At 38.2% G+C, this 26,702-nt stretch overlaps 1 protein-coding gene across 1 annotated transcript in view; it reads right to left on the bottom strand.

The window, feature by feature from the left end:
* LOC126191422 (collagen alpha-2(IV) chain) overlaps positions 1–26,702 on the bottom strand; it is a 254,223-nt gene that overhangs the window by 19,710 nt on the left and 207,811 nt on the right. Inside the window, exons 24-27 of the mRNA XM_049932293.1 lie at positions 23,311–23,433; positions 16,740–16,982; positions 10,977–11,192; positions 3,829–3,998 (exon numbers count right to left, since the gene is read on the bottom strand). Coding sequence (XP_049788250.1) covers positions 3,829–3,998; positions 10,977–11,192; positions 16,740–16,982; positions 23,311–23,433 — 752 coding nt within the window. The remainder of the gene's footprint in view (positions 1–3,828; positions 3,999–10,976; positions 11,193–16,739; positions 16,983–23,310; positions 23,434–26,702) is intronic.

The following is a 26,702-nucleotide window of genomic DNA, read 5'->3' as shown; positions in this document are numbered from 1 at the left end:
CTGCAAGCTTTTTCCCCAGGAAATCCCACAATACTGACATCTCAATGAACAACAATAGCTAATGCAACTTAATCACTATATTTTGCCTGATTGTCTTCAGATGACAAACCGGCGGGGTCAGGGATTTTCACCTGCCTCGAGATGACTGGGTGTTTGTGTTGTCCTCATCATTTCATCATCATCCAGGAAAGTGGCGAAATTGGACTGAGCAAAGATTGGATAATTGTACGGGCGCTGATAACCGCGCAGTTGAGCGCCCCACAAACCAAACATCATCATCATCATCATCAGATGACAAAAGAGCTGTCTCATGATTGTGTTAGTAACAGGTATGAGAAAGTGACTTTCACTGTACTTCATGCGATTTTCTTCACCACATGGACTGACCTATATGGACAAAATAGGATGAATGGAGACAGAACACCAAATAGGATACTATGATAGATACCATCCCAGTGGAAGAAAAGGGGTCACCCATGATGCAGCTGGCAAAATGATGCAGAGAAGGCAATGGAAGCAGGAATCTGAATGTTGAGGAAAGTCAACACAGAAGAGGATGGAAACTGGGGACAGAAAAGTGGTGGCATCCATAGATAACCCACAAAAAGAAGAAAAAGAAGGCTCAACCTACATTGTATATGAACTGTGCAAATGATATTCTTCTGTTTCATGCTAGGCACTCCAGCAATGACCCAGTTGTGGATGAACAATGTGCAATGACTTTTGATCTCCTTGGTAATTTTGGTGATGAGTTTACTCAACATTCCCTACAACAAGACAATGTTCCACAGACTATTTTCCAGTTTACCATATGCAACACATCTGGTTAAAGGAATTTTGTGTATCACCTCCATCAGGCCATGTGATCCAGCACATAAACATCAAAATTTTTATGGGGGATACATACAAGAAAGGTTTCATCCCAAGCTACCACCATTCCAACGAGAACAGCCATCAACATGGTTCACAACTGTTGACTGTATTCTAGAGAGCCCCAGCATTTCCGACAACACTTCCTAGTTTGTCACCCTAACACAGGAGAGCATGCATACATTATCAGCTATTTCTTCGCAGACCCCCCCCCCCCCCCTCCTGTCCCTGTAACAGCAAAACACCAGAGAGGCACTGCTTCACTGACTGCATGGTTTACACACTGGGTAGAGTGCTGTAGACTCAACATGCTGGATCTCTTACAAAATCAACACCTTCTGATCAACATCAGTTCAGAAGACAGTACCATTCCCAGGAAGACTCTGCTTACATCTTCCTACACCAGTAGTCCAACTATTCACTATGAATGACTCTCCTGTCAAAGTTCATGGAACAGTCACATGCACCATAGGCTTTGGCCTCTGCAAAACATTTTCATTGCAGTTTTTGGCTGCAAATGTTTGTGAACCAATCCTAGGCATGGATTCCCTGCAACATTTCCATCTCTCTCTGGAATTATCATAAGTAACCCTCAACCAAGCCAATAGTAGAAAATCTGTACACTGATGGTCTGCCATTATATGCACAACTGGTTTCACAGGTCACCAGTCCAGAAGCACCTTCAATGTGCACTGCACATGACCACCATCTACAGCTGCTCAATGACTGCCAAACGTTAGAATTGGAGATACAGAAGATTACAATGGCTTCTCCAGGAAGTGAGTTATGTGTCACATGTTCTTACCTGCAGCACCTCCAACAGGAGCAGCTCCATAGTCCTGACATAACTAATACCAACAACCATCACAGCTTCAGCAGTCGACACACACATACAGCCATGACACATTACAATGTCTGAGCCACCAGAAACTCATGTCAGTATCATGAATTTTTCTTGCTATATGCATGCATCGTCCATGAGTGGTACCCCCCCTGCCCCAGGACTCGCATGTGACTCCTCAACAGAGAGGTATTTACCATGAAACTGGGCATACAATTGATACTATACCAGGTCGTGTGTTTGATAGACATTTCACTCACAGCTACAAACTGCCCAGTGATGTCAAACTGGCTGCTATTACATCAAGAGACTATCAGCTGATGGGTTCCTTACCACCACAGATCCAATGTTACAACAATCACCTCCTAGCATGCATACAGAGCCTGATGTTACCACATGCACCACCACATCACCTCCGCAGTTGCCCACCCAACTGCCACAAATCAACACAGATCAATAATCCCACCACAGCTGCCCCATTGATCTCCACCATACTTCAGCCAATATCACTGTATTGATAAAAGGCATGGATTGCGATGCCATATTCTTTTTCCTCTCTATTGATGAGAAATGGTCCAGCTCTGCCCTGCGTAATAACCAGCCACAGCATGGTTCATCATGCACATATGCAAAAACAAGACTGTAGCAGCTGTGATGCCTGGTGACCTCCTGTCCCCCAGTGTTCCACAGTCCAATGGTGAGGGGGGCTCTTTAGGGACCTCACCACTGATAGTGAAATAATAAGTCTTTTTGCTTAGTGGTTGAGGTCCTCCATCAGATTGTCTTTGGTATTTTCAGTTCATTGTGAACAACTGTCTAATGCAGATATAGTCAATTTGTATCTCTGTGTTGTAATGAATTGTATTATAACATCCTAAATCTGCATTCTGTGTTTCACTGCAAGGATTTTCTGCAGGAAATCCCACATGTACATCACTGACATCAAAAGTGACTGTAAAAACAAAGCACTAATGACATAAAAGATGAAAACCATTCAGCAGCACAAAAGACTAGGACATTCGAATTTCAATTATCTGAAGAAAATATGAGAACTGTGTGATTTTGTACACAAAATTGTGTCAAGAGGGTATGCCTTGTTATGAAACATGTATTATGGCAAAGCAATTCACAAGACCATTTGATACTGAGTGGCACAAGATCTCTTGAGATTATTCACACTGATTTCATTCTACAGAGCCACAGCATCTCTAACAACATTTACAAGTTCGTCACCCTATTGAGCAACACAGGATAACATACTCACATTATCAGCTACATCATAGTAGTGACCCTGTCTAATGGTAAATTTGCCATTACCACAGAGTTAGACCAATGCATTTACAAATCAGATACTGAGAAGAAAATGTGTCTTACTTTACCTGTTGATGATGGGATTTTATTTGTGAAGACATCTGCCAATTGAAAAATCCCTTGCAGTAACTAAAAAAATGCTGACATCTCTTGGACATGAAATCAAAAGAACAAAAGAAGGTCCAAGGAACCCGAGATGGCGGTCATGTGAGTGTGAGATGTGCTTGCTTGTGTAAATGAATGTGTGTGTGTTTCTTTTTTTGATGAAGGCTTTGGCCGAAAGCTAATGTGTATGTATCTTCTCATTGTGCCTGTCTGTAACTTAAGGAACCATAAAATGAAACAGATTTGGTTTTTGGATAATCATCTGACCACAGAAATCTGTCATTTGATGATTTGGGATATAATTTTTACAGAAATTTTCCATTTCCTGAATAATAGGTTGATTATCCATCATGTGAACGAATATGGTGAATGAGCATACAGAAGTATGGTAATAAACAGTCCTTTACACAAAAGAGAAGGATTAATTTCTTTACAGAGAAGAGAAAACAAATCTTTAATAGCTTAAATTACAACTGAGCTAAGTTATGAGTAGGGCCTATTGCACAACATGTGAGATTTAGAAACCTAGCTGCAGTTAAGTTTCATCAAAGCCCATACCAAAAGATTAAAGAAACCTGAAATTGAAACTAGATGACAAGTTTTTTCCTTTTAAATTACACTATCATGACCACAATGACTTCTTAGAGAAAATTATTGCATTTATAATATTAATAAAATGATGAAAATAACACAAAACTAACCTGTATGCCAGCTGTTCCATCAAGACCCATTTCTCCCTTCAGACCTGGTGGCCCTCTTAACCCAGGAAGACCATTGATACCTGGTGGTCCTGGCTCACCCTTTAGTCCTGGAGTTCCAGGAGCACCAGCCAACCCTGGTGGTCCACGGTCGCCCGGCCTTCCAGGTAGACCTACGAACATAAAGAATATCTGAATGTACTAAAAAAACCGTAGTAGAAAAATGTGCGACTAAAGTTTCAGTATAACTAACAATAGAAATTTGTGTGCAACATGAGTAAAACAACAAAAAAGTGGATGACTGAAGGAATACATGGTCAACATTATAAAACAATGAAACTTCGTGGTAGATTAACACTGTGTGCCAGACTGAGACTAAAATTCAGGACCTTTGCCTTTCACAGATAAGTCCTTTACCAACTGAGCTTCCTGCATGACTCACAACCTGTCTCCACAGCTTTAGGAACCATGTCTTTCCAATATCCTTTCTCCGAAAAGTGCTAGTCCTCCAAGTTTTGCAGAACTTCTATGAAGTTTGGAAGGTTGGACATGAGGTGCTGGTGGGAGTAAATCTGTGAGGATGGGTCATGAGTCTTGCATGGGTAGTTCAGTTTGTAGAGCATTTGCCCAAGTTTGAGTCTCAGTCCAGTATACAGTTTTAACCTGCCAAGAAGTTTCATAGCAGTCTACTACAGAGTGAAAATTACATTCTATAAAACACTATTCAAATTTTAACTATAAGGATGCATAACGCATGGAATGCATCTGTATAAGAATTAATAGTTCTTTACATTTTGCAGCTATAAAAGTGTATTAAATGAAGGAATAATTTAAATAATTTTAGAATATACTGACACAATAACCAAATTTACCAGAATGTGGTAACAGAGAAAGACAGTAACACAATTCTGAAAAAAATGATATGTTGTTGGCTGGAATTTCGATAATGGCACTGAGAGAGCAAACCAGGAAGGGTGACATGAAAGACAGTGATATCTCAATGCTAGATGATGGAAGGATGAATGCAAAGGTGGAAGATGACAGAGTAGGCAGCCACATAAAAGCTGAAAGTGGCAGGCAATGATAAATCTTGCACAATTTTCTGAGCTTTAAATATGACTTTGTGGTATTTTTCATTCACCTTCTGATGAGTTGCTGCCTTCATTACCTATACAGAGTGTTTCAAAAAGGACTTCACAACTTAAAATATTCATATAAAGTTATTGAAAGAAGATACAGAGCTGGGTTTAGTGTTATTTTGTAGGGAAACACATCAAGTTTTTTTTTACTTTAAACTAAAGATGTTGTATGTGGCTTCCATTAGTTATTCTGGAGACATCCCGCAGGAAGCCAATTTTTTCCCAAACCTACTGTAGCATTGCAGGTGTAACTTGCCCAGTGGTGGCGTAAATTCTTCCTCTAAGTTCAGACAGAGAAGCTGGCACAGGAAGTACAAACGCAATATCCTTGACGAATCCCCATTTAAAAAAATCGAGTAGTGTCTGGTCCGGGGAACTCATGGGCCATGCAATTGGTGCATCATGGCCAATCCATTGACCTGGAATGCGGTCACTGAGAAAATCCCAGATGTCAGCCAGGTAGTGGGGTGGTGCACCATGTTGGATGAAGTAAATGTTTCATTCTTGGTCATCTGGATCGATCTGTGGTATCAAAAATTGTTGTAACATATCCAGGTATACTATCCCATTGACGGGTCTCTCACGGAAATAAAGAGGGGCCTTACACTTTGTTCCTTCTCAAAGCATAAAAAACGTTCAATTTAGGGTTATCAAAAACATGTTGCAATGTTTCATGTGGATTTTACTGTCCCAAATTCTACAGTTATGTGCGTTAACCTTGCCAATTAAGAGAAAAGTTGACTTACCAGAAAAGATGATTTTGTGCAAGAAATGTTCATCCTCATGTAATCAACTTAACGTATGCATGCAGGAGTTCTTGTGACCATTTTTATCAGTGTCTTTTATTGCTTGTATGCAAACAGTTTCACAACACACACCAGAAAGTCATACGTGAGATTTGCAGTTCATATGATGCATGCTGGATTGATTTCCTAGGGCTGTTGACAAAACATTGTCTCACGTGCTCAACAATGTCATCAAATGTGCTTGGACGACCTGATGATTTCCCATGTCTTACTGAGCACCCTGTTTCTACAAAACATTTACACCACTCATAAATTGTAGGCCTGCTAGGAGGATCTTCAGCATACTTGGTACAGAAATTATGCTGAACTGTTTTCGCTGGCTTCAATTCTTCAAACCAAAACACACAGCTAGCATGCTTGGGTCCAGTGCAGGCAATCTAGCGCAACTGCCATTAGCGCTCCTTACAGTGCGATTTGGCACCAGTGAACTACGCAAGACAAAACTTGATGTATTTCCATACAAATTGACACTACAATCACCTCTGTAGATACTATTAATTAATTTAAACTAATTTTCAAAGTTGTAAAGTCCTTTTTGAAACAACCTGTATTGCTTCTTTAAGGATAAATAGCAAACATCACTGACTTTATTCCATCATCTACAAATTTGTCTATGTCTGTGTGTAACAGATCTGCAGTTAAAAAGATTTCCGTGACTCTTTTTCAGTTTACAATCCTCCAGCTGACAGTTTGTAATAATAATAATAATAATATATTTAAAAAGAAAGATGTTGAGACTTACCAAACAAAAGCGCTGGCAGGTCGATAGACACACAAACAAACACAAACATACACACAAAATTCTAGCTTTCGCAACCAACGGTTGCCTCGTCAGGAAAGAGGGAAGGAGAAGGAAAGACAAAAGGATATGGGTTTTAAGGGAGAGGGTAAGGAGTCATTCCAATCCCGGGAGCGGAAAGACTTACCTTAGGGGGAAAAAAGGACAGGTATTCACTTGCACACACACACATATCCATCCACACATCTATAATAATAATAATAATATGTATTACACAGAAAGGCAGACTGGTTACCCAGCTTTAGCAGGAACCAAGCTGGTCACATGACTAGGCACAGTCATGTTTCAGTTAAAAGTAGCATGCATTGTTACCTCACAGTGCGATCGCAGAAAAAGAGAGTGGAAAATAACTTAATGAGAGCCAGTGACAACTTGCTATTAACATAATTAATTTTACTATCAGTGAGAACAAGAAAGTTGTGATAATGCTGACGGAGAAGGCAGCAGAAAGTGCATGCAAACATTGACAAGCATAAGTCAAGTAAGACATTGGTGTGAAAATTATGGGAGGAAGGACATGATGTTGAGTGGAGCAGGGTACAAGTGTCTGCCCCAAAGCCAAATACGTACGAGTAAAATGAACACAGTAAACAGTTAATTCATGATATAGATAAAGATATTATTAGACAGCAATTTCTGCAGAGTTGTAAATAACACACTGAAATACCATCTTTGCACAGGACTGGACTTCCAGTCTAGCAAAATAACTCTGAGAAAACTATTCGTTATCTGGAACTTGGCTTTAAAAGGTGACAGAATGAGAGTCATTATGCGTAGATGAGAGAATGTACTCGCAAAAATACAGTACACTTTTTACCATATAAATAAATAAATCTATAGATATTATTAAGACCCCCACCACATTTTTCTGTCTGTATGTGAAGGCTAATTTCAGAACTACTGTTTGGATTTTGACATGGTTTTTGTTAATTGATGGACTGATTCACAAGGAATAGTTACTTAGTGCAACAGATACTTAGTGCTTCCTCTGCAAAGCTGGGACAGGACACTAGTCAGAATTAAAGTACTAGTGGTTTACATGGACAAAGTGTGAATAAATGCTGCAAAGTGACAGTGTGCAAAAAGAGTATTGTCAAACAACATTTTCTGTTGTGAATGCAGAATTTCATTTTGTGCTCACTCCTCCCCTATGATTACAACACAAACTTGAGACTATCATGTAGAAATGGACAGAAAAAAAAATTAAAAATACATAGGCAAGATAAACCAAACTTGTGGTGTTAATAAGGAGCATCAAACTTCTCCTCTTTATTCCAGTGACAAAATGTTGCCACTATATGATCTACACCTGAATTTTATACAACTGGTCTAGAATCTTGCAAAGAATAAAATCTTTAGTCGTAGTATGTGAAGCATCTCACTCTCTAACCTGAAACAATAACTGCAGATGCTTTTACTGCTAGTACATATATGTCATGTCACTTAGCGTGGTGCAAGCCTTTCATTGCAGCATCACTTTGGCGACTTACCTGTCAGTTTCACTGTTTTTATATCCCAGCAGCTATGTAAATGGACTTACAAGGCTTAGTGGATCACATTTTGGACCTTCCAAGAAGAAAAAATTAAATTGGTGACTGGGAATCTAACCCGGCACCTTGGTGTTACTAAACAAAAGTGCTAACCACTAGACTATGTGCTCACTTTGTGTTTTCTGTTGTGACATTATACCACTAGACCATGTGGTCACTTTGTGTTTGATGTTGTGATGTTATCCATTAAGGTTGTGACACTAGAAGTCTATAAAGGTTGTATATCAAGCCAAAATAGTGTTTGATGAGTACTGGCGGAAAGATATTTTGAAGCATGATTAAACTGAAAATGGAAATCAGTCAGCATAAATTCGAACACAGAGTTGGCATTATCATTCTCAACTGAAACAGCACATGATATAACAACAAAGCTGAAATACAACAACACCACCAGAAAAGGTACTTTTATGGATACTGCCCATGAGGAGTTGTGGTCAGCCAAGTTGAGATATATGAGGGGGTATGCAAAACAAAACCGGAATAACATTGCCATGGATGGAGCTTGTGTAGTACACATTTCTGCTGATAGGCATGTGTAGCATAATATGTTTCCAGATCAGTGTCACCTTTTTTGTCAACTTGGCTTGGTCTGTTCATCTGCAGTGACTGTTTTTGCTAGCGCTGTTGTGTTCTTGTTTTGTTTTTTTATGGTGGCAAGTTTAAGTGAACAATGTACAGTTGTGAAATTTTGTTTTATACTCGGTAAAGATGCTACTGAAACTGTTTTAATGTTAAAAGCAGCTTATCACTATGCGAAAACCTCAAGTGTGCAAATGGTCTGCCTGACATGTCAACTGATGACAAACCTCATTCTGGACATCTATCAACTGCCCAAATCGACAAAAATATTGAAAAAATTTGAGAGCTTGTGCTCACAGACCACTGAGTGACAACTGATCAACTGCTAGGGATTAATGGGTTATCTTGGAGCTTGGTGCAGCAAATTTTAACAGAAGGTTTGGGAATGAAAAGGTTGCTGCCAAGTTTCTTCCTCAGGTTCTGACTGACAATCAAAAGGAACGTCGAGTTAAAACATGTCAATCCTTGAAACAACTGCCTGAAACTAATCCAGATTTTTTGTCAAAGGTCATTACTAGTGATGAGTCGTGATCCTATAGTTACGACCCAGAAATAAGGCAACAGTCACCAGGTCCAAAAAAATGCCATCAAGTCAAACCAAACATCAAAATAATGCTGATTTGCTTTCTTGATGCCAAGGACATAGATCATTCATAGTTTGTTCCCTCAGGTCAGACCATCAATCAAACCTTTTATTTGAATGTTTTAAGAAGATTGCACAACAGTGTTAGTAAAAAAAGATCCGTTTTGTGGCAGACAAGAGATTGGTTCTTCCACCACAACACATCTGGACACACAGCCATCTCTGTTAGACAGTTTTTGGCTGAAAATGGCATGGTTCCACTGCCCCATGCACCTTACGTGCCTGACCTGGCTCTGTGTGACTTTTTCTTATTTCCATGCATGAAAAGAGCCATGAAAATGGTTCAAATGGCTCTGAGCACTATGGGACTCAACTACTGAGGTCATCAGTCCCCTAGAACTTAGAACTACTTAAACCTAACTAATCTAAGGACATCACACACATCCATGCCCGAGGCAGGATTCGAACCTGTGACCGTAGTGGCCGCGTGGTTCCAGACTGTAGCACCGAGAACTGCTCGGCCACCAGTGGCCAGCGGGCCATGAAAGGACACTGATTTGACATTGAAGAAATCAAGGGGGGGGGGGGGGGGAGGAGGAGCCATCAGCCATGACTACAAAAAATGTTTTGAACAGTGGAAACACCAGTGGAACAAATGTGTTAGTTGTAATGGAGAGTATTTTGAAAGGGATAAGGTTGTTTTGTAAACAATTTGAAAATATATAGTTTTTAAACAATAATCAGGGTTTTTCTTGCACACCCTGTTGTTCTGTGTGCCCACATGTTGCCAAGGTTGTTTCAACTATGCTGCAGAAGTTTCATTGGGAAGCCCTTACACATCCCCCATACAGTCCTTATCTATCTCCGGGGAATTTCCATATTTTTGGAGCTTTGAAGAAAGCTATTTGTGGCCTTCAATTTTCTTTGGATGAAAAAGTGCATGCCTGTACAATCATGGTTCCAATGGTAATTGCAAACATTTTGCCATGAAGGCATTGACCATCTTGTCTCACAGTGGGATGAATGTATCAACGGTTAAGGTGTTTACTTCTGAAATAATAAACAGTTTACTTACTTTTTTCCATCTTTCTCATTTTCATTTGATTACCCCTTATGTTCAGACAACCAGTCTTGACAATACGGAGAATAAGGTTACAAGAAGTAAAACTGCAAGGAGTGTATGATAACTGATTCTCACAGAGTTATATACTGATTTAAGTTGTGTTGTATATTGTTTACTTCACATTTGACAAAATAAAAGGTGATGATATGCTGCATGCCCCAAACTACAGTAAAATACCCACTGTAGTATTTCTACAGTTAGTTTGAAATGTCAATATATAATGAAAAATGTAAAATGGAACTGAAAGCAAAAAAATGTAAATGCTACATGAGAGCAGCACAACCATGCCAGTTTTCATGAGATATCTCTTTATTCCTTATATATATCTGCTAAACAAAGTACATGTTGAAGAGAAAATTAAGGTCCAGAATCTTCTTCTTCAGTCGTGTACTGCTCTGCAGAGATTACAAACCAGTAAATTATTGTTTCTTCACTAAAATCTATAATTATTTTTTTCTGTATGTTTTTGATGATAATTTCACATAATAACAACAAAAGATCTCACCAAAATTATGTTCTACTCTTTTTGTAACTAACAGGATGTTCAATTCTGTCTATGAGCTCTCACTTACCAGGAGGACCTCTCTCTCCCTTTGGTCCAAATGGTGGTGCAGGTCCAGGAAGGCCCTTGTCTCCTTTCTGCCCATCAAACCCAGGGGTACCAGGAGCTCCTGCAGCTCCAGGATAACCCTTCTCTCCTGGGGGTCCTACTGGACCAGGGGTACCAGGAAGGCCATCAAAACCTCGATCACCCTTTTCACCAGGTGTCCCAGGTATGCCAGCAACTCCTGCCAACGACAAAGACATTTACATAAGTACATTTTTCCATTACAATAAACTAAACTGCTACTACTCTTGTGCAGAGAGGAAGACATCAAAGAAAGCGAAGAAAGGTGATTTATAAGCCCACAAAAGGAAAGAAGAAGTTATTACAACAATAGATCAAAGTAGAAACAAGATACAAGGCCCTACTTCTAGCAAGAGGAACATGACAGTAGGGCACAGCTGATTATTACTAATCATGTTGTACAACAAAATCATAGGGGCAGAGCCAATTGCTTCTTTATTTTTAGAGTAAAGCAAAACAAACGATGCCTCACAAGTGATTGTACTTCTCTATGAAACAAAGTTCAAATAACTTTCAAGAATATCCAGTATATAATGAATAAAGCAGAGCATTGGGCATATACTTAAATGAAACTAAAACATAGTTCATCATAGTGAATTGGTTGTCAAGGAAGATGAAGCATACTGATAATAACGGCTAAATAACTACAAACTCACACTTCTTGTATAGAAAGACACTTAAAGGTGGTGGGATGGGCATTTATAGAAGAAATGTAGCTTGTTGAAAAGTCAAATGGGCCACTCATGTGTGTGCGTTTGTGTTCTGTACTAACTAGCTTTAAGGAAGGACATTGTTCAAAAGCTTTTCAGTCTTGGATGCCTATCGACAACTCAACACTTCATCTATATAGAAGTTGTTAACTTCACTACATCTGTAATTTAAGAACAATGCTAATTATATTTATACAAATTATATTTACCACTGTGATACAAGTAATGGAACCAAGCTTTTGAGAAACTTATTTATGAAATTGCAAATCAATTATCATCACAATTAAAAAAAAAGAATCAAGTTATTTTACAAAATAAAGACAATTCAATCTAAATTTCATATATTAAGTCCAAAGCGAGAGCTATGATTTAATTACAGGCTGTTGCCATGAACAATGGATGTTGGCTCATGCACATTAAGGCAGAAACAAGTCAATACTGAGCTTTAATACAAATGGCCCTTCCATGTAAATCAGAGACAATATAGCAGACAAAATACACATGGAGTTATGAGAGACAACTGAGGGAAGGTCATGGTATTCAACAGTCAAACTGAGAAGAACATTCAAGTTACAGAGAAAAAAGAAAGGACACAACACTTAAATATCAGAGTTAAGAGATATAAATTACCACAGTAGAACATCAATTTTCCAAACTTCGATTAACCAACTCCTTGGACTTTCTGACCATGTGAGGCCATCTGCCTGCACTTTGCACCAAACAGTGTACTAGCATTACTGGCCAATTTTACTTCTGTCAGAACAGGTGCCCATCTGAGTCACATACCTTATGCATGTTCAGTTGACAGACTACTGTACTTCCAGTCTGTTCACTTTACTGTATTCTTTAATCTGACGTTTTATCTGTGTGTGCTTTTTAAGTTTATTATTGTATTCCTTTTAATTTTAAAAATAGAGTGTAGTTTTATAGAGGTTATTAAGTTGTTGATTAAGAAATAGTGTGATGCATGTGCAAAGTCAAAGTTTAAGAAATTGAAACAAAAAATTTTACACTTTTAAGGATTTCCAGTGTCTAAAACTTTCTGTTTTCTTTTTTCTTTATTGGAAATGTAACTTTGTACTTAATTTCGATTTACTATGTCGTTTTGAGTTCTATAAGAGCTTTGTTTTGAGTTCTATAAGAGCTTTATTTCATTCTGCTCATTATTCGACCTTTTTAGCATTACAACTACTACCTGGTCCCAAAAGTGATGGTTAACCAAGGTTCTACCGTATTATTACTTTCTTTCTTTTGCTTACACCATAGTCCTGCAGCAATCGCAGGGTTGGCATGGTTACAATGGATTTGGCAATGTTAGTGTCAGGGATGGCCGGATGCCCTTCCTGCTGCCACCCCGTACCCCCCAGGACGGAATCAGTGTACCCCAACTGTCTACATTGAGTGTAAATCGTGAAATAGTGCGGACGTGATTCAAATGTCTGCGGCGAGTGTAGCTGAGGCGGAACGTGGGCACCAGCTCAGTATTCACCTAACGGGATGTGGAAAACCGCCTAAAAACCACATCCAGGCTGGCCGGCACACCGGCCCTTGTTGTTAATCTGCCGGACGGATTCGATCCGGGGCCGGCGCACCTACCCGAGTCCAGGAAGCAGCGCGTTACAGCTCTCGGCTACCGTGGCAGGTGTATTATTACTATTACTATTATTATTATTATTGACTTTTTTTTCTCAGACTTAAGTCTGGTTAAAAATGGAACGTGACGCGGACCTCGGTCAAGCGTGACTTCCTTGTAACTGTATGGTATATGTTATATTGCATTTAGGAACTTTCGGGTAATTGAACATGTATCAATAATTACAGATTTTTGTAGTTGTATATATATGTTTGGATGTAGCTGTATTGCATTGATGTACTGGTGAATATTGTGAGGTATGACTCCTGTAGTTGATAGTATAATTGGGATAATGTCGACTTTATCCTGATGCCACATGTCCTTGACTTCCTCAGCCAGTTGGATGTATATTTCAATTTTTTCTCCTGTTTTCTTCTGTATATTTGTTGTGTTGGGTATGGATATTTCAATTAGTTGTGTTAATTTCTTCTTTTTATTGGTGAGTATGATGTCAGGTTTGTTATGTGGTGTTGTTTTATCTGTTATAATCGTTCTGTTCCAGTATAATTTGTATTCATCATTCTCCAGTACATTTTGTGGTGTGTACTTGTATGTGGGAACGTGTTGTTTTATTAGTTTATGTTTTATGGCAAGTTGTTGATGTATTATTTTTGCTACATTGTCATGTCTTCTGGGGTATTCTGTATTTGCTAGTATTGTACATCCGCTTGTGATGTGATCTACTGTTTCTATTTGTTGTTTGCAAAGTCTGCATTTATCTGTTGTGGTATTGGGATCTTTAATAATATGCTTGCTGTAATATCTGGTGTTTATTGTTTGATCCTGTATTGCGATCATGAATCCTTCCGTCTCACTGTATATATTGCCGTTTCTTAGCCATGTGTTGGATGCGTCTTGATCTATGTGTGGCTGTGTTAGATGATACGGGTGCTTGCCGTGTAGTGTTTTCTTTTTCCAATTTACTTTCTTTGTATCTGTTGATGTTATGTGATCTAAAGGGTTGTAGAAGTGGTTATGAAATTGCAATGGTGTAGCTGATGTATTTATATGAGTGACTGCTTTGTGTATTTTGCTAGTTTCTGCTCGTTCTAGAAAGAATTTTCTTAAATTGTCTACCTGTCCATAATGTAGGTTTTTTATATCTATAAATCCCCTTCCACCTTCCTTTCTGCTTAATGTGAATCTTTCTGTTGCTGAATGTATGTGATGTATTCTATATTTGTGGCATTGTGATCGTGTAAGTGTATTGAGTGCTTCTAGGTCTGTGTCACTCCATTTCACTACTCTAAATGAGTAGGTCAATACTGGTATAGCATAAGTATTTATAGCTTTTGTCTTGTTTCTTGTTGTCAATTCTGTTTTTAGTATTTTTGTTAGTCTTTGTCTATATTTTTCTTTTAGTTCTTCTTTAATATTTGTATTATATATTCCTATTTCTTGTCTGTATCCTAGGTATTTATAGGCATCTGTTTTTTCCATCGCTTCTATGCAGTCGCTGTGGTTATCCAATATGTAATCTTCTTGTTTAGTGTGTTTGCCCTTGACTATGCTATTTTTCTTACATTTGTCTGTTCCAAAAGCCATATTTATATCATTGCTGAATGCTTCTGTTATCTTTAGTAATTGGTTGAGTTGTTGATTTGTTGCTGCCAGTAGTTTTAGATCATCCATGTATAGCAAATGTGTGATTTTGTGTGGGTATGTTCCAGTAATATTGTATCCATAATTTGTATTATTTAGCATGTTGGATAGTGGGTTCAGAGCAAGACAGAACCAGAAAGGACTTAATGAGTCTCCTTGGTATATTCCACGCTTAATCTGTATTGGCTGTGATGTGATGTTATCTGAATTTGTTTGGATATTAAGTGTGGTTTTCCAGTTTTTCATTACTGTGTTTAGAAACTGTATCAATTTAGGATCTACTTTGTATATTTCCAAAATCTGTAGTAACCATGAGGGGGGTACACTATCAAAGGCTTTTTGGTAATCAATGTATGCGTAGTGTAGGGACCTTTGTTTAGTTTTAGCTTGATATGTCACCTCTGTATCTATTATCAGTTGCTCTTTACATCCTCATGCTCCTTTGCAGCAGCCTTTTTGTTCTTCATTTATAATTTTGTTCTGTGTTGTATGTGTCATTAATTTCTGTGTGATGACTGAATTTAATATTTTGTAGATTGTTGGTAGGCATGTTATGGGGCGATATTTAGCTGGGTTTGCTGTGTCTGCTTGATCTTTAGGTTTCAGATAGGTTATTCCATGTGCAAGTGTATCAGGGAATGTGTATGGGTCTGCAATGTAACTGTTAAATAATTTAGTTAGATGTGAATGTGTTGAGGTGAACTTCTTTAGCCAGTAATTTGCTATTTTATCATTTCCAGGGGCTTTCCAATTGTGTGTAGAATTAATTGCTCGGGTGACTTCATGTTGCAAAATTTTCACTTCAGGCATTTGTGGTATCATCTTGTATGTGTCTGTTTCTGCTTGTATCCACCGTGCATGCCTGTTATGTTGTACCGGGTTTGACCATATGCTGCTCCAGAAGTGTTCCATGTCTGTTATGTTTGGTGGATTGTCTATTTTAATGTGTGTTTTATCCATTGTTTGGTAAAATCTCTTTCGGTTTGTGATGAATGTTTGGTTTTGTTTCCTTCTATTTTCACTTTTTTTGTATCTTCTAAGTCGTTTGGCCAATGCTTGCAATTTCTGCTTTTTTTCATCTAATTGCTCTATTGCTTCTTGTTGTGAGATTTTACCTAACCTTTTTCGTTTTTTGTCTGATATTCTTATAAATTGTGTTAGCTGTCCGATGTCTTTTCTCAGTTTTTCTATTCTGATCTGTAACCTGTGTTGCCATGCTGGTTTTGTGCGTTTCTTCTGTGTGTTGGTTTGTTCTGATCTCTGCCTAGTGTGTATATTTAGTGTAGTGAGTGCTCCTATATAAACCAGTAGTTGTAACTCTTCCATAGTTGTGTTTTCATTTATTTTGTTGTGTATGATTGTGTTGATAGTTTTTATTGTTGTTTCGACTTGTGGGTTATTTGGCGGTCTATGCAAGAATGGTCTAATGTCTGTATTTGTGTCTTTGTATTCTATATATGTCAGCTGAAATTTCTCTTCTATATCTAACACGTGTCTCTGTTCGTGTTCTATTTGTGCTTGTTCTGGTGGCTGTCTTAAGATTTCGTTTTCCTCTGACTGTTTAATTGATGCGTGTTGGTCTTTGTTTGTTTGCTCTGGGATGTTTGAGTCCATTACTGTGTTTTCTTCCTCTTCTGATTGCACATTATTATTATTATTATTATTATTACTATTAAGTTAGTCTGCTTCCTCTCACTGGTAAACATTTTTTTATATAATTTTGTGTATTGCTCATAATGTGTTTTCCTATTTCATCACTTACCTTGGTATCCTTTGTCTCCCTTTGGACCTGGTGGTCCAAATAATCCTGGTGGTCCAGTATCACCCTTAATTCCTGGAAGACCTGGTGCGCCATCCTGGCATGGCCTTCCTGGGGGTCCGTCAACACCAGGCGGTCCAGGTGGACCTGCAAGTCCTTGTTCTCCTTTTTCTCCTTGTGGTCCTGGCAACCCAGGAATGCCAGGATTTCCCTGTATGCCAGGTAAACCAGGTAGACCCATTTCACCTGAACAGTACAGAATATTCTGTGAACCAGCAGTAGCAAAATTTTGAAGAAAACAATAAAAAGTACCCTTAGAATTATGGAATAAGAATAATGCAAGTTGTTTGGGAAGAAATAACGTAACAAATCCTGTACACCACTGACCATTGTACTGGGATTTTACCAATACTTTTCTCCTACTTTGCAATTAATTCATTCACTTGCACATCATGTTCTGAAAATTCCATCATGATGAAGAACCCCAGGGTTGGGGAATGAATCAGGTTATACATTAAAAGCCAGTAGGACCTAGGAACCACTGCTGGCTAATAACAAATTATGATTAGTGCAAATCTACTCAGACTGATAAGTAAGGGTATTAGTTCTAGATTAGTTTATTCTCTGACTGGGATTTGACAAAAGATCAGGAACAACTCAAGGAACCCACTGAAGCTGGCTGACCAGCTCGTGGGCTGCCAACATTGGATCGCCAAGTACAAATGAAGACAACAATGAGGAAAATGGACATTGGGGACAGCACTACAAACAAACAAATCCAGTGAATAGACCAAGGAGAGAAACCAAGAAGTAGTTAAGCAGAAAACAAAAGACAATAGTGTGCTATGATTTGTGATATGAATGTGAGGTGAATAAAGCACTGAAGGCAGAGCCATGGCATGCTGAGGTGTTGATGAGATGGGTGTGGTATTGTGGTGCATTGAGATCAGCACTGTGGCATGGGAATGCTAATGCTTGCATCTGAAGTGCTGGCACCTACTGGTGGATAACAAAGTCCAAGACTTCTGGCATCTTTTAGAGTCACTGACCTGGGATACCAGAGCCCTCCCTCCTGAAATGGGCACATAGGTCCAGAAGTATCCTGGACCATGCTTTGGAAGGTGAACTTGTGGCATGGTAGGTGTCTCGACACATAACCTTGCCAGCTGCTGCGGGGAACTGGGAACATCTGACATCATGCCAAGATCTGGCAATATGAGCATATTTTAAATTTCTTGTATGATGTCTGCCTGTGACCTGTCATAGAACTAGAGTACAAAACTCCATTCTGAACCCTAGAGAAGGATGCAAAGTCTACATGAAAGCTATTTTTACTTCTAGCATTCAGGTTGTAAATTTCAGAGTTCATCCTAAATTCATTCTTGTTATTAGCCACAAATATTATTACAGAGTATACATTATGGTATGTAAGTGTAAGAATTCCTAGGCCCCTTAAGAAACTTCTGCAAGATGTTCAGTTACCAACTTCACACAGTATTCTTATTGTACACTACTGTAGAATAAAAACTTTTTTTTACCTTAGTTGCAATGTCCCAGAAGATAATACGACAGTCCAGTATTGAGTAAAAGTATGCTAGCAATCCGCTCTGTGGGTCAACACAATGAGGGGGGTTTCTAAGTCCAAGCAGCAGAACTAAGTATTTTGTTTATTCACTTGGTGGTGCCATGTCAGTTAATTATCCACCTGGACATCCAGGAACTTCACGCATGGACTAATGTCTATTGTATGCCCATTTTGTTTTGTTTGAAATGCCATAGTACGAGTTGTTGTAAGAATAAGGGTTAAACTGTCGATTGTGAACCAGTTAGATGCCAATTCCATTATTCTCCAGGCTATATCTGGTGTATATGTATTTGGGCCTTTTATCAAACATTACAGTTTTGTAAGAATCCCACAGTAACCTGGGCAAATAATTTACAGAGATCAAAAACTGAAGCAGCCCAAGCACCGAACTCAGTGGCACACCATATTTAATGTTTCCCCACACTGAATTTAATTTTATTCCTGTCGTATCATTTGTTAGTGTGACACTCTGTTTTTTGTTCTAATATAAAATGTTATCCATGCAACAGGAAGGCTTTTAACATTAATTTTAGTTTTCGTAGTTGACTTTTATGATCTACAACTATCAAATGCATTAAAATCACAGAAAATACCAACAGGGTAATTTTTCTCATTTACTTCTATTAGAATTGAGCTCATGAGAACATAAACTGCTTTCTGGGTAGAGAAACCTTTACAGAAGCCAAACTGAGCTATTGTTAAATTTTGTTCAATTAGAGGCGAGTTGCTTATCCCCACTTTTACAGATGGGTGTTACTGTTATTGTACACTACTATAGAATAAAACCTTTTTTTTACTTTAGCTGCAATGTCCCAGATTATACCACAGCGCCATATTGAGTAAAAGTACGTTGAAACATCATGAAGGATCCTGTTCAAGGAACTGGGTATTCTAACCAAAACTTCTCAATATATTTATTTCTTAATGAAATTTGTTGCAAATAATATGTCCCTAATTGCAACAAGTAGGTCAATACATAGTATGAAATAAGAAGCTTAGTACATAGTATCAAATGAGAACAATCTACATAAAGACCTAAAATTGTTTACCTTGGCCCAAAAGGGGGTCCAATATTCAGTAACACACATTTTCAATAAGTTGCCAGCAACCATTAAAACCTTGATTTCAGGTAAAGCACAATTTAGAATTTAGAGTTTATTCACCTCAAATATTTTACATGTGACTGGTGTAATTATTTACATATTACATTCATGACATTTACATCACTGACACATTGTTACAGATAATGTGAAAATTATACAGTCCGGGCACACTTTCAATTGTTTATTGCACAAGAACTAAACATTGCACGGATATAATACATATTGCATTTTGAAGAAAAACTCTGAAAGTTTTTTTTTTAATTCGATGTGTGAACCACGAGTGACCCAGCAGATGTCAATACAGTGATCAAATTCTTGCCATACCCATCCCAGCATGGCATCGTCGACTGTGGCAGTCACTTCCTGTATTCTCTCCCGGAGCTCTGCTACATTACATGGTAGAGGTGGGACATACACCAGATCTTTCATTTTCCAACAGAAAAAAGTCACACGGAATGAGACCTGGTGATCAGAGAGGCCATTTGATGAAACAGCTGTCCCCTTCTGGAGCACTGCTGATCCATCAGTGCGGCAACTCCATGTTCAGGTACCCATGAACCTCATGATGAAAATGGGGTGGAGCCACATCCTGCTGAAAGATGGACGCAGAGTCCGATTGCATTTGAGGCATCAGCCATTTCTGCAACATGTCAAAGTATGAATATTCTGTGAGAGCGCTCTCAGCGAAGAAGAATGGCCTGTACAGTTTGCACTTCTCTTTACCGGGCAAAGGCAACCCATCAAAATGAATTTGTTATGCCAGTGGTAAAAGGCCTTGTTGGTGGCTCCTTACCGTACTTGCTTAGAAACATCCACTGAACAGCTGTAGCACACTTGTTTTTGTCGAACTCTCAACACACAGAAAGCTCGCTCTGCACCTGAACTCACCATGTTTGCGACTAGCGCTATCGGCAAATCACCAAAAACGCTTTGGCGGTATACATGAAAAAAAGCTTTCAGAGTTTCTCTTCAAAATGACATATGTATGATAGCTGCACAATGTTTGCTTCTTGTGCTATAAATAATTGAAAGTGTTCCTGGACTTTACATACACCTTGTATACTTAGGAACCTTTTCACCAGTGATTTATTACAACTTAATATGACAGCAGTCATAACTGTATGTCACTTAAATCTGGTTTCTCATACTCTTTCATGGAGTAGTACACTTCCTGCTTCAACTACTCTGCTAGAACAATTGTAAATATGCTACAGGGAACAGAATGGGCACCTTTTGGGAGTTTATTGAAAAATCTGTGGCCTAGATATTTGTGACTGTTGTGAACCTAGCGTACTGTAGAGTACATAAATTGAGTGTCCAGTTCTTGTGCTGTGATCATGTACAGACCTTTTAAGATTAAAATTATTTAAATTCTCTTTAACACTGGGGCTTGGCACTGTCATAATACTGAGCTTTTTGAAGTGATTTTCAAAAGATTATCTTGGAGTACATGCTGCTGTGCATTTCATAGCCGTTTTTTGCCACTTGAATACAGTTTTTGAGCTGGGGCAGTTACCCCATAGAAGAGTTCCATAGGTAAGGTGGGAGTGGAAAAATGTAAAATATGCATATACTAGTAGGTCTCTGCTTCCATTATTCCTGTTTGTACAGCAGATAAATGATTTGAGAAAGTTTTGAGCACAATTTTTCTGTATGACTCACCCAGATGAGTTTCTGATCTACCTGGAAACCTAGCAGTTTAATTATTTTTTGATCTTCATTGGATACACTTAAATTGAAAATAATGTCTTCCATTTTATTGTTATTAATTTGCATGACTAAGCAATTTCCCTGGAACCAGTTAGTGCATTGGTCCATAGCTATGTTTACATTATGTCACAGCTCCTCTAGATTGTCCACTTGTGTGATTAGAGTTGTATCATCTGTGTACTGGACCCAGTGCTGAACCCTGTGGAATGCCTTTTGTAATAGGTTACCATTGGTTGTTTGTAGTAACCATCTGATTTCTGTTGCTTAGGTATGACTCAATAAGGTGCTGAGCATTCTCTCCAACTTCATAGTATTGGAGCTTTTTGTAAGTGTACTGTGAGAGATAGTGTCAAATACTTGCCTCAAATCTAGAAGAGTCACACAGGCTGTTTTCTTAGTCTCAAAAGAATTAGAGTTTGACAGACTTTTTGGGTGGCAACTCCTTCTGCTCTGTAGATTAATATGTTAACAGTGAATGTTCAACCAGTTTAAACAAAAATATCTGTTAGATTTCAGTTCTGACAGCACTTGGTCACCACTGTAAAAATTAGGTATTCTGTGTATGATAAATTTATTAAAAGTGCATAACTATGTTTCATTCTGACAGTGTATTAATTCTGTAAACATTAGCAGTTCCAGTTTACTGTAATGTATTCACATATCTTGTCACTCTCCTACCAAATGATCAGGAAAGTGAGTATTATATTTAAATGTTCTATGTTTTTTATGTTATACTTTCTGACATTTTACACACCCATGAGAACATCTCATTTTTTTGGTCTATGGAATGAAAACTGAATTTAATCTAATGCATACTTCAGTCCCTCACAAAATACACCTTGACTGATTGGTTAGAAATGTAATTCAAGAATTGTGCTACCATTTCAGCACAAGATTTTTGTACCTGGCTGAAATACCATTGTAGCCATGAGAGTTACTGATTTCTGGTGACCTAATGAATTTTGTGATCCCAGTAAAAAATTATCTGGGAAAGATGATGTTTGCAAGTATGCACTGTCTTTTAAACTAAACCTGATGGACCATTTTTATTCCTGTATCTTCAGCTATTGTCAAGAAGAATTTGTTGAACTCAGTAGGAAACGATTTAAATTTTGTATCATCTATCTCACTGTAAATGTCAGCAGGTTGTTAATTATCATCTGCCTTACTAAGTTTATTCATTTCATGCCTAGTAGTACCTCAAGTGTTACTAAAGTTCTTCTGTGTATTACTGACACTCCCAGTGGTTGTGCCAGGAGTACTAGTTCAGCTAGTTCTTGCTACTTCTGTGAAGTTCAGAAAGGACAAGAGTGGTAAGAACTGAATCTTTAAGGGCAGGTAGTGAGTTGTGCAAGGATAGCTCAGTCAATAAGCATGTTGATTTCTTGCCCATGAAAGGCAAAGCACCGTGTTTGAGTCACTGTTCAGCAGCCAGCTTTAATCTATGAAGTGGAAAATTCATTCTGAAAAGAAGCTTTTTTTTCATGTATATGATTTTGTCAGTAGTGAAAGTTCATTTCTTTTATCATTATGCAGTTTAGCAAGACTGTAATCACTGTTTTTCATGATGATTATGATCAGTTCTTGATAGAGTTGACAGAGGCTTAAAATATTGATATTTGCACATAAAATTGTCATTTGTATCTCTGGTAACATAAATTATTAGTGTGTCAATAGTGTTAAGAAAAATTTTTAGCTGTAGTAAATGACTGAGTGTGCACAAGTTACTGTTATTTATAAAAACAACTAAGGATGCATCTACAACACTCTTAGAGATTAGAGTAATTCTTTTAATATTACTGAAACCTCAAGAGGATCATGTTATAAATATGAATGAAGCTGTAAGTAAGCAACAGTATATAAAAACACTGTAAGAAAGAAGACAAGTCTCATTAGCTTCAATGAATTTATATTGCCTTAATTCTTTTTTTAATGCGGCAAAAATGTCACAGAATTATAGAAAGTAAAAGACATTAATAAAGTCAAGTAACCAGGTGAAAAGAGCATGGAAATGCAACACACAAAGGGGACACACCTTTAAAAGGTTGACTTCAGATAGACTGCTACTCTTTTCTATCTTTTTCAACATTTACTCAGTTAACAAAATTGCAACAAGTAGAGTTTTCTAACTCAATGTTAATATAATGGATAATTCATGTAATTCAGAAGCACTTACCCTTCTGTCCTTGAAGTCCTGGTGTTCCATCTCTCCCATTTTTGCCTGGTAAACCAGGAAGTCCCTTTTCTCCTTTCACGGTGATCCCAGGAGGACCAACAATACCTTGAGGGCCTGTTTCCCCTGTTTAATCAGATGTATATGACAGTTGTATTAGCAAGGTGATGTCACAATGTTATACCTGATCTATGCAAAAGCAAAAATAGACCTTTTGTAAGTAAGAATAATAGAGGGGAAAGTTGCATGATTTAAAGGAATTCAGGTTACAGAGTTTTACACTAAATTAAATGAGTCATGTTCCATGCACCCTGTCCTGAGAAAACATGGGGTGTGAAAATATAACAAATATCTACATTTCATTTGGGTTTATTACAATAAAATGATTTCATTTACGAAATAATATAATATTATGGTATTAATATTAATTATACTTTATATGCTAAAGGTGACAAAAGACATGGACTCATCATGTTGGACCTCCTTCTGTCTGGCATAATGCAGCATCTCAATGTGGCATGAACTCAACAAGTTGTTGGAAGTCCCCTGCTGAAATATTAGGCACAACTGCCACTACAGTAGTCCATAATTATGAAAGTGTTGCTGGTGCAGGATTTTGAGCATGAACTGACCTCTCAATTACGTCCCAAAATAATTGATTTGATTCATCTTGGGCTATCTGGGTGGTCAAATCATTCACTCGAACTGTCCAGAATGTTCTTAAAATCAATTATGAACAACTGAGGCCTGGTGAGAATTCTATCATTGTTTGGGAACATGAAGTCCATGAATGGCTGCAAGTGGTCTCTAAGTACGCAAACATTTCCAGCCAATGATTGGTTTAGTTGGACCAGAGGACCCAGTCAATTTCATTTAAATACATCCCCCACCACCAGCTTGCACAGTGCCTTGTCAACAATTTTGGCATGTGGCTTTATAGGGTCTTTGCCACACTTGAACCCAACCATCAACTCTTACCAAATGAAATTTGAAATCATCTAACCAGACTGTGGCTTTCCAGTCATCTAGAGTCCAATTGATATGGTCAAGATCCCAGGAGAGGTGCTGCAGGAGATGCCATGCTGTTAGCAATAAGACTCGCACTGGTTGTCTGCTGCCACAGCCCATTATTGCCAAATTTCACCACGTATGTCACACACTGATTTCTGCAGTTATTTCACGCAGAGCTGACAACTCTATGCAAATACCACTGCTCTCGGTCATTAAGTGAAGGTCATTGGCCACTGTGTTGTTCATAGCGAGAGGTAATGCCTGAAATCTGTTATTCTCAGAACACTCTTGAAATTGTGGATCTCTGAATATTTAGTTCTTTAACAATTTCCAAAATGGAATGTGTCATGCATCTAGCTCTAACTACCACTCTGCATTCTGTTAATTCCTGTCATGTGGCCATAATCATGTCAGAAACAGTTTTACATGAATCACCTGAGTACAAATGACAGCTTTGCCAATGCACTGCCCTTTTATGGATTATGTGTACAATACTACTGTCATCCATCTATGTGCAAGTTGCTAACCCATGACTTTTGTTACCTTTGTGTATCTACCTGATGCATAAATGTACCTAACCTCCTACTGTTGTCTATTCAAAGGCATTTCCATTTAGTCAAAAGTGGGATCATAGGTGAAAGCAGCAATTACTAGGGTGGTGCAATTACTAAGTGTCATTCTATGTGGGTATGGCAACTAAAAAACTGTCTACCTTGATGGATGGTTACTGTCATACAGGATCTATCTGCAAATACAGCCCTGCTGAACATGCCGTACACCTAAAGAACAACAACTAAAACTGCTGCTTCAGTACCGATTCCATTTTGGTTCTCCTCCCCAGCACCAGCTCCTCTTCCTCCCAAACACCCCTGGCATAAACTTTCACTAATCCACATGCCCTCATCTCTTTCTTCTCCAGTTGCCAAAAGCCTTTCTTCTGCACCACGCTAACTGGGATCTACAGTGGCTCATAAACTGGCAGTGTTGTGATGACTGAAAATTTGTGCTGGACTGGGATTCAAATCTGAATCTCACCTCCTTATTGTGAGTAGTCACCTTAATCTATTATGGTATCTGAGTGTGCCTCCAGAACCAATACAAAATTTTCAATGCCACTCATGTTTTCTTAATATTTTTGCAAACAACCAGAGGTTTCAAACCAAGAATGACACCACTCGAGGAACAGATATTATGGAGAATGGAGACATACGTGGGAAGGGGTTACATACCAATTGAAAGAAATTCACTAAAATGAAATGAATGGAATCAATTATTATAAATGCAGTTATATGCTGTGACATGAAGTGCAGAAATACCCAATCTTCACTATACTGAACATATCATGACAACATAACATTTGTGCCACACTGGAATTTGAATCTAGGTCTCCCGCTTATTCCTAGCAGTTGTCTTAATTAATTAGGATGTTTGGTCATGGCTCCAAGATCGACCCAAACTTTCAATGTCAATGGAAATTTCTTCTAATATCATCTGTTCATCTTCCATTAGACCATTATCTGTCTTCTCTTGTTCCCTACAATCCGGCAAAGCATTTTGACTGACTGCCATTAAGCTAGCTACACATTCTGCCCACAATGTCACTACAACCACAATGTTTTCCAATTCCAGTATGTTTCCTTATCTATTACTTTGCTTTTATGTCTCTCCTAGTGATTTACAACATGTATCTTTGCCCATGTCTCATTGCTTTAAGCAAAAACACATAAATGGATACTGACTACAAACTTCCTGTTTCAGAGACATGGAAAGTTTAGTTTTGAAACCACAAATTAATTTATCAATGGGACTGCATTCAATTTTTACTCCTCCATTTATTTCTTTTGCTGCCCATCTAGTCACCAAGCGCTCCCCCCCCCCCCCCCCCCCCCCCTTTCCACAAACAGTTCTACGACTTCATTGTTAATTTGTACAATTTTCTTTTTGATGTGTTATTTGACCATTATTTCAGTTCTGTTGTAGAAGGTTTCTTCTTTATTAAGTGCTTTCATTCTTTGTTGAACTCTGCCTGCACTAGCAGTAAAGAGTAGAATTATACCAGTAAAATGAAGATGGTTCAGACATTTCCATTACTAGCAATAAAGATTAGAATGACATCAGTAAAATGAAGATGGTTCAGACATTTCCATTAAAGATGTTTCTTCCTCTTTTTTCTGCTTCAATGAACTAAAAACTTACTCTAGGATTGCAGAGAATAGTTTTGATGACATGAAGTATTCTTGCACTACTCCTTTCATTTCCGAATTTCCCACTATCCTGATGAAGTCAAATGAAAGCTCCAGCAAAAGGAATATATTACTTATAACAACAAGAACAATCAATTTTTGACAAATCAAACAATGGAAAATCTGGGATGGAACGTAACA

This window comes from Schistocerca cancellata, chromosome 6, assembly GCF_023864275.1.
Source record: "Schistocerca cancellata isolate TAMUIC-IGC-003103 chromosome 6, iqSchCanc2.1, whole genome shotgun sequence".
Lineage (NCBI taxonomy): Eukaryota > Metazoa > Arthropoda > Insecta > Orthoptera > Acrididae > Schistocerca > Schistocerca cancellata.
This window is presented reverse-complemented; position numbering and strand designations above follow the sequence as displayed.